The sequence below is a fragment of the Myotis davidii genome, unplaced genomic scaffold (genome assembly GCF_000327345.1).
Source record: "Myotis davidii unplaced genomic scaffold, ASM32734v1 scaffold225, whole genome shotgun sequence".
Taxonomy (NCBI): Eukaryota; Metazoa; Chordata; class Mammalia; order Chiroptera; family Vespertilionidae; genus Myotis; species Myotis davidii.
Window position 1 is genome coordinate 2,956,772 of NW_006296222.1, and position 9,815 is coordinate 2,966,586.

Sequence of the window (9,815 nt, forward strand, 5' to 3'; positions counted from 1 at the left end):
ACCACCGCTACCCCGAGCTGCGCGAGGCGCTGGTGTCCGTGTGGCTGCAGTGCACCGCCATCAGCATGATCTACACGGTGGGGCGCAGCTTCGAGGGCCGGGAGCTGCTGGTCATCGAGCTGTCCGACAACCCCGGGGTCCATGAGCCTGGTAAGCGCGCCCATCCCTGGAGGAGAGCCGCAGACGGTTGCGCTGGTGGCGGTTGGGGGCAGGAGGGCAAGGTGGGCCCAGGGTGCCTTGTGGAAAGGGGCGTCTGGGGTGGAAGGTGGGAATTAGGGGGACGGATGGAGATGGGGATGAACCTGACCTAGAGCGCTGTGGCTTGCTGGGTTCCAGTCTCTGCTGTCCTCCGGCCCTTCCCAGCCCCAAACCCTCCCCCGGCAGTTAGGCCACCTTTTGGGGAGCTTAGGCCAGAGAGGATAGGAGCACGTAGCCAGCAAATCTGCGGGCTCGCCAACCCAGCGGTCACTCTCCCTTTGCGGTACCAGAGACCCGAGGGAATAGCAGAAGCCTTGCAGACAGGTGTAGAAAGCTAAGGTGCAGAAGGCAGGGACTTCGAGAAAAGAGGAAGAGTCATTTAGACGTATTTCCTAATTCCCGGAGGACCAGCTTTATTGGGTTCCGCAGGCTCTCCATACCCTTCTCGACCTCTCCGTGTGTATTAGGCACGGGGGCACTGTGGATGCTCAGGGCATGTTAAGGGTACTGGCAACATTGGGTGGTGGTGTGTGCAGACCTGTAGGCCTCCTCCCAGGATGGGGAAGTGGCCTTGACAGGCGTTTGGAGTTTGAAACTTGACTCGACCTTTCTCAGCAAAAAGAAATAGTCCTTTTTTTTTTTCTCCTGCATTTGACACTTGGGATAAGTGGTTGGTGACCAGGTTTTTATTTCAGATGTCGTTCCTTTATACCTATCTTAGGCATCTCCATCCAGAGTATTTTAAGGTACGTTTTAATTTATGTTAAATGGGATTTATTTAGTATTTATTAGAGGTATTTAAAACAGTGTTCTTGGGGCTTTTTTTCGTGTTATAATAAGGCCTAGTCTTCTGATAGTAAAGGAACTCTTAATGAATCCTGGCAGATTTTTCAAAGAGATTATATGAAAGCTCACATTCACTTTGTTGTCTTGTTTCAAGTTTAGCAGTAAAAATCTATCGTAATATTACAGTTAGAATGCGATATGCTTCTGAAAATGAAAACAATACTTCTTTTGCTTGAATATCTGGAATGTATGGTTTGTCAAGATTTGTAAATTTCTCTTTCAGATTGCAAGCTCTGGGAGGCAGGGACAGTATCTCCCAAACCTAGCCCAGATCTGCACACAGCAGGCACTCAGGGCACAGTATTAAAAGAGAAAAAAAAGCATCAGTCATTTGCTGAATAACACACTATTTAAAAATATAATGTTCGATTCTTCGATTCTTCATAAATACAAAATATACAGATTTAACTCCTTTTACAAAGGTGAACTCAGAAATGTTTTTATATTATTTGCTTTATAATTTCTTTTTAAATGGAGCAAATTTTAAGTTCATGGAATTACTTACTAATAGAATACAAAATGTCTAGTCACTATTTTTTAATTTATTTTATTATTATTATTATTTTTTTGAGAGAGAGAGAGCGAGAGAGAGAGAGAGAGAGAGGAAGAGAAACACTGATGTGAGAGAGACACATTGATTGGTTGCCTCCTGTACACGTTCACACTGGGATAGGGGATCAAACTTGCAACCCAGGTATGTGCCCTTGACCTAAAAAATCATGAGGTTGATTCCCCTCCCACCCACCCCACTTTTAAGAGAAGATAAGTAAGTTAGAAATTTTGGGGGAAATAGTGTTTAATAAACACAATTCAACTGAGTAAATTTGAAAGATCTTATTGGCTTTATTTAACGATTCATGAATTGGACAACAGAGAGAAAGGAGCTCCAAGGAGCTGTACAAAATGAAGACTCCCGCAGGAGGGATCGGGGACAGGGAAGTTATAGGCAAAAAAATCGAGTTGGTTATTGCAAAGTTACTTTCCTTTAAGGGATGGCAAAGGCTTATCAGGCAGTTGACCTAACTAGTGCTGATCAGTCAGGTGATTCCAGGTTGACTGGTTTAAGATTCCATTCCCGAGAGAGCTGAAACTGCAGTTGTCTTGCTTTGCTGACATGAGCCTTAGCATAAGTGACTCCATTTTGGGCCTGTTGCATTATTTTAAACACTAGCTAATGGAGACATCTGATTAGTATAAACTTTTGATAGTACTGGTATGAATTAACTTTTTAAGGAGGTTTTGAAGAAATGAAAGTGTTTACTTTTAGATGGCCTTCAAATTCCTTTCGGATGAAGATATTTTAAGAAATGAGAAAGGAATACCCATACATATTCTGTGGTAGAAATATATGCTTTCAGTTTTTTTGAGCACCTGCACATTCTAGGTGGGCCAGTTTCTATGGGATGTGCAGTGATACACCCAGGCTGTCCTTGCCCTTTGGGGAACTGGGAATCAGGAGTTTTAAGGACAGTAAAAAGGTATGTAGGGCTGCAAGAACTATATGGCGTGGAAGGACTGGGTAAAGGAGACCAGAGGAGACATTAGGTCAGGGGGATTTGGTCATTGAAAAGTAGATGACAAGAAAGTAGGAAATATATTTATAGAGTGCTGAATATTGAAATTTACCAATTCCAGTGTGGTTGGTATAGGACAAGGGTGGGCAAACTTTTTGACTCGAGGGCCACATGGGTTCTTAAACTGGACCGGAGGGCCGGAACAAAAGCATGGATGGAGTGTTTGTGTGAACTAATATAAATTCAAAGTAAACATCATTACATAAAAGGGCACGGTCTTCTTTTTTTTTTAGTTTTATTCATTTCAAACGGGCCGTAGTTTGCCCACGGCTGGTATAGGATCTATGTTTTAAGTGCCCCCTGCTTTCGAAAGAGAGCAACTGCCTTAACTGTTTTCACATTATAAGTGCTGTTTTAACATGTGATTAAGCTAGTAGGAAATGATATTTAGCTTGACAAATTCATTTACTGGACTAACACTTGATGAAGTTGCCCATATTCATTTTAATTTCCCAGTAAGAGAGAGGTATCAAGTTTGCGACTTTTCTTAACCTAAATTCTTTTTCTGGAGTAAAAAATGTAGCTAATGTGTAAGGGTTAAGTTATCATAATAGAAAAACTCTCCCAAAACAAAACAATATATTCACCTAACGCCTTTCCCTGTGGCAGAACTGGCAAGTGAGACGTTTACTTGGTGAGATGACTGGATATGGACAGAAGGTGTTTGTTGATACCACCAGCTCCTGCTGAGCAGAAAGAAGTGCTCATCATACTTGTTAGGTACCAGGCTGTGGTATGAGTTTGAACTTATCTCTTGAGAAACATTCATTCTCTCAGATATTCTACATTAGAATCATCATTGGGAAAGAAAATTCTATTTTGAATTGACCAGTGAGGACTCTCCGTACTTATTCTGTTATGACACCATGGGAATCAGCTTGATTCTTGACTCGCTGAATGTTGGGTCTTTGTTTTCATTTTGTATCACTGGAGGCCTGCAAGAATCTATTGGAGAAGGGTTGTGGGTATCAGCCATCCTCAGAAGAACTGCAAGTGGTCTTGACACCAGTCTCATCTCTTCACATAGGGTGACTCTGGACCCCAGATGTGGGACTGGGATGAAGACCAGGCTAAGATCGAGTCTTTGCTGTCAGACTGCCTCTTGGCTGATTCTGGGGGCTCAGATGTGTTCCGTTAGATATGATACCTGCCAGGCCTCATCATGTTCCCCATTTTTATTTATATTTTATACTTTAAAAATATTTCTATACATAGGGACTTACGTGCTCAAACCTTTGCAAACATTTGCTCTCCTAGGCATGCATGTTCGTCATTGCAATACTCATAACAAAAACCTTTTTTTCATTTATGTCAAAGCAATGGAATCCATGTTCCCATACCACTGCTCCCAGAGTTAAACATGAGTTAAGATTAGTTTGTTTAAACCTCTAATTCTTTTACATGTAGTTTAAGATTGCTCCTGGGGAGTAAGTCTTATTTATAACTAAAATGCTATCTTAGGAACATTCTTTAGAGCATAGATGTTTCTCTCTCAAAGACTGGAATGATTATTTTGGACCTATTCCTCCCAAAATCTGTTAAAATTTAAAGTGTATGAAGGCCAGTATGCATTTGCCAAATATTGTGATGGAACATTTAATACTGGCAAAATTTCTATAAAACAAACAAACAAAAAAAGAAGTGGGGATTTTGGTTATTTGATATGACTTCTTTTCCTACCAGATCAATATGTATTAGTGGAAAATGATTACAACTGAGTGACAACTTTATAGTTGGTGAATATAGATGTTAGAATCTGGAGAAGGATATAGATGTACCACATGTGGTCAAGAGTTATTTTTAGACTCGAATGAGTCAGTGCAACTCTTGCCAGAAATAATGTACTTGATTGACTTGTGATTGGCTAATGGGAGAGAGGAAATTGGGTTGGCCCCTAACATTATATATATCCTATGCTAAGACAAAATAGGCAGCTTTCTATGGAAACTGATTTGAGGGGTGGAAAAGGAATCACCTGCCAGCATCTCCCTTATTGGCATAGCCTAAGGGTGAAATCCCTGCTTTCACAGTCACTTCCTTTGGGAAAGATATTTTTGACAAACGCAAAAATAGCCCATGTAAGGCATGACATATTATATGCATTATCATATTATGAAGGATTAATTTGGTAATTCTTTAGCAGAGAGACCCATATAGAAAATTTTTAATACATTTTTCTTTTTGCCCATAAAGTGATTTATGTAGGGCAAGCTCTTAAGATAGGATTATTGAATTGAGAACATAATTCTGAGGCAGTGAGGCATAGGACAGATAATTTTGACTGGAAAGATTAAAGTAAAAAAATGCCATCCAATTCTTTTCTTGTTAAGTAGCTTCATGCTTTAACTTCTCTTTGCCTCCTTTTCGTGCCTATAAAATACGGATACTTTAGAAACTCCTACCTCATAGAGTTGCTGTGAGGCCAAAGTATATAGTACATACAAAAGAATTAATGAAGTTGCTTACATCTGGTTATGAAGATGAGCTGATTTGTTACAAATTTTCTTCACTCGCAGTCGGCCTGGGAAATGTGCTCCATGGGCCTTAACTTCATTCGGAGTAGGCGTGCTTGGCTGTGTCATCACATGAGACCTGCTGAGTGCTCACCTGTTACAATGGTTTATTGCACCAGCCTAGCTGAAGCCCAAAGGACTTTTACCCTCTCAACACCATTTCCTTGTTCACAAATGTTCGCCCTCTGTTGATTTTTGAAATGAGGGCCATTTCTGCTCTTAAGCGTTTTGACATCTTATTTTGCTTTATTCAATAGGAACAGTGAAAGTGTTCATCATTATCTGATAATGTTTTTATAGTTGTTTCTTTAGGTTATTAAATAAATCTAGGGCAATTCCAATGTCTACTTTGGCAAACTAACATTTTCTTTTCTTTTTAAACTTATTTTCTTAAAGAATGCCGGATGAAACTGCTAGGGACCTGACTAATTTATTCTTTTACAAACTCAGTGTAAGTGAAAGATCTTTGAAACTGTCTTTGTCATCTATCCCTAATTTTCTTATCCCCACTGAGGTCCTTTTGAGGCAGAACAGGTATGGGCAAGTTTGAATTGGAGGCTTTTGGAACTTGGCCATTTATAGGAGGGGTGTCAGCACTGGATCTTCTTGGACAATGGACCGTTCACTTCCAAAAGGACTCTGGTGTTCCAAGTTCTGGTTATGTCCTGGTCTTTGGTTCCCTCTGTGTGTGTTTGTGTGTGGGGAGTGGGGTAGGGGGTGGTGAGACTCTGTTTCCTGGTGCAGCTGGAGGTCAAAGTTCTCTCTTTGGTGCATGCTCTGTCTGCATGATTTGTGTTTTTGGTCTGTTATCTCCGAAAAACAACTCATTATCTTGTTAGTATGACATCATTTTGAGCTGGTCCTGTGATAATAATAATAATAACACACCCTATTTTTAAGACATTTGATTTCAAACGAAGGATGATTATTTAAAAAATGGTTGGAGAGCACTTATTTTTAAAATGAGACTAAATATAATCTTTACCAGGTGGCTAAAAAAAATCTCTGGTTATCCTGTGGTTATGAGTATCAAGGTAATTGGGAAAAACAACAATTATCTCATGTATTTTCAGATGCAGACAGTTACTCATATGTTCAGATCCCAAAATGATGCTGTTTGATTGGACCTACCCAATTACTCTTCCCATATAGTCTAAAGTGTATTCCAAACCAGAAGATCTTTCCTTACTAAGCAGCTGCTATTCACTGCCATTGTGTAATTTACCCCCCAAGAAATATTTTATTTCTAGAGCTCAGTTCAACAGCTTACACAAGTCATAAGCTCTGATTATGAGTTCAGGATAGTAGCACTTCAATGTAAAAGTTGGACTGTCACCTCCTGGACCAATGGCCCGAGTACCCCCCGCTCCCCCCTTTTCTAGCCAATGGGTAATTTTTACAACAACCTTTCTTATGACCAGTAAACATTTCTGTGTGGCATTCCAAGCTAAAATCAACTTTCCAATATGAAAAGAAAATGTAAGCTTTTGTCAATATAGCTAAATACAATTGTAATTTAAGGCATATTTAATGAATATCCACTATGGATGTGTTATTTTACTTTATCTGTCAGTCACTCCTTTAGGCAGAGTCTTTGCATGTATTGAAATGTGTTACTTTATTCCTTGCCTTGTATTCACTCTTTAATGCACATTGAGCTTTATAGGGAGAGGCTCTAGAGTTAAGCCTTGGATTGTCCTGTGGCAGAGCCACAAGTAAGTCCCAGCTTAGAGGGCGGAGCTAATGGGCTAAGGGGCTGTGGGAGATGCAGCAAGCCTGCCAAAATAAGTGAAACTCACAAGAACATTGTAACTTTGTTGACCACTACCTTGTTTTTCTCTGACTATAAAATGAAGCCTCAGCTTGCTGGCTGGATCCTTCTCTGTGGCCTCATCCAGGCACAGGAGATCCATTGAGCCCAGCTATATTCTCTTTGTTTTTTCTTCGCTGCCCCCACTTCAGGCGCTCTGAACCCTTGACTGTGTTGGCATGGCACAGAGCTTAACTCACATTGCTTGCAGTCCCATTCTGCAAACTGAAATGTGATTGTTGCCCTTTTTGTATTTTATTTATTTATTTTTTTAAATATATTTTATTGATTTTTTACAGAGAGGAAGGGAGAGAGATAGAGAGTTAGAAACATCGACGAGAGAGAAACATCGATCAGCTGCCTCCTGCACATCCCCCAATGGGGATGTGCCCGCAACCAAGGCACACGCCCCCAACCGGAATCAAACCTGGGACCCTTCAGTCCGCAGGCCGACGCTCTATCCACTGAGCCAAACCGGTTTCGGCCCCTTTTTGTATTTTAGATACAGTGTTGGACAACTGATTTTAAAGTACAACAGTTCTATTGAAATAGTTTTATTTGTCTCAAGCATGGATTTTTTTTTTTAAGTTTATTTGGAGGAAACCATTTTTATTCATTGTGGGAACTCAGTAATGTTAAGCCAAATTCCCTACATAATCAGCATCGTGGGATTTAAGTTAACACACGTTTGGAAACTTTATTAACTTTACAAAATCAAAAGGACCTTTATAGCGCTCACACAATGAGAAATCCACTTGTTAAATATATTTTCTCAAGAATCAGACCCAGCTTTTGGAATATGTTGATGCAATACAAAATACGGACAGAGAATTCTCATGTGAATATTGTATAGGTGTATAGTGAATATATGATATAGACAAATCAGTTAACATACATGTAGACATAGATTTTATCTAGGCCTTGATGATGGAAAAATAATCATGAGTAGAACAGTCATTTTAAATTATTTAAAATTTCAAATTGGTGTAAGTATTTATAGATTTCACTCATATCTATAAAATAGCCTTCATTTCTCTTGTTTTTACTTCTATCCATAGCTTTTGTCAGGAATTGAAGAGTTCTTTTTCTTTTGTCTAACAGGCTTACTCTTTTTTAAAACAATATATTTTTATTGATTTCAGAGAGGAAAGGAGAGGGAGGGAGAGATAGAAATAATGATGAGAGAATTGTTGATCGGCTGCCTCCTGCATGCCCCCTGCTGTGGATTGAGTCCACAACCTGGGCATGTGTCCTTGACCAGAATGGAACCCAGGACTCTTCAGTCTGCAGGCTGACACTCTATCCATTGACGCAAACCAGCTAGGGCTAAGTGGCTTACTCTTTTTAAAAAAAAAAATTCTCACGAAGTTTTTTATTTCAGGAAGTTTTCTTGGGTTATTGCCTTCTCTTACCATGTTCAGGTATTGTACCAGGGTTCTACATATTTGGCCAAACTTGCCTTTATTTCCATGTAAAGATCCTAACTAGGGTGTACCATTGGAGATGGGTTAGGATAGTGGTTGGCAAACTCATTAGTCAACAGAGCCAAATGTCAACAGTTCAACGATTGAAATTTCTTTTGAGAGCCAATTTTTTAAACTGAAACTATATAGGTAGGTACATTGTTATTAACTTAATTAGGGCACTCCTAAGGCTTAGAAAGAGCCACACTCAAGGGGCCAGAGAGCCGCATGTGGCTCGTGAGCCGCAGTTTGCCGACCACTGGTTAGGAGAACCTAACAGATTAATGTGGGCCAGCAGTTTCTCCTCTTCTTTGGCTTTTCTTCTCTTCTGTGGATATCAAAACAAGACAGTAGTTACCTGAATATCAGTTGGAAGCCTTTGTCTGACACCTTTGGGTCATAAACCCAAAGCATGTGATAGGTTCATTTACTCTCAACCATTTAGTTCTGTAACTCTCCATATCCTTATAAACACCCTCCAGGTTGGCCTTAAATTAGTAACCTTTCATACCTATCACAGGTGAGGAATTGGATAGTATTTATCTTTATGGGGACTTAAAGATGTAGGAAATGTCTGCCTATTGTTGAAAAGAAGTGTTTAAAAGAAAAATTAGGAAAGTAAATTTTCTTGTTTTCTCAAGATTTTATCGCAATGCTTTTAATTCCCTATAAAATGCACATAAATAGTTCTTAATTATGCCTTAGGAAAATCTTAGCGAATATGTTAAGAATAGTTACACTATAAAAAAGACAGGTAACTTGAGGAGTTTATTTTTTAAGAGGGTTATTTTTAAGAGGTTTAAAAACCTTTTCTTACTAAAGTATAGTTGGCATTTTTAAGAGGTTTTGTGGCAGTGTAGAAGGAACAGTCTGAGCCTCAAAGTAAGCACATTTTGGTTAAGTCTGCCCTGCCTGAAGTCAGCCTATTATCAGCTACATAAAAGAGCCTGAGTTCCTGGTGTATTCATGCCCTTTGTATTCTCCATTTCATTTCTGACAAAAGTCAAAGTTTTAAGATGAGGCTTCAAAAATATAGTTGTCAATCCAGTTACAAGTTAATGGTTTAAAGCATTGTTTGTGCTGACATTTTCTTTCTCTCTAGAGAACCACCTGTCCTGCTAATTCCTTTTTATTTTATTACATTTTATTTTATTTTTTACTTAACTGAATTTATTGGGGACACATCTATACTAATAATAGAGGAATATGCAAATTGTCTGGGACACGGTCATGTAATGAACAATCAGGATGGGGCTGCAGCGGAGAACTCTCAGCACACCTGTGCCGGGGTCCGAAGGGTGCGGAGAGGAAGGGAGAGCAGATAAGCAGTTAGGGGGATCAGGCCAGGAGGGGAGAGCAGATAGGCAGTTAGGGGGATCAGGCCAGGAGGGGAGAGCAGATAGGCAGTTAG

General features: G+C 39.8%; 1 protein-coding gene across 1 annotated transcript in view; it reads left to right on the top strand.

The window, feature by feature from the left end:
- Positions 1–9,815, top strand: part of CPE (carboxypeptidase E) — an 88,061-nt gene that overhangs the window by 391 nt on the left and 77,855 nt on the right. The window contains 1 exon segment of the mRNA XM_006771082.1: positions 3–150. Within this exon segment, the coding sequence (XP_006771145.1) occupies positions 3–150 (148 nt within the window).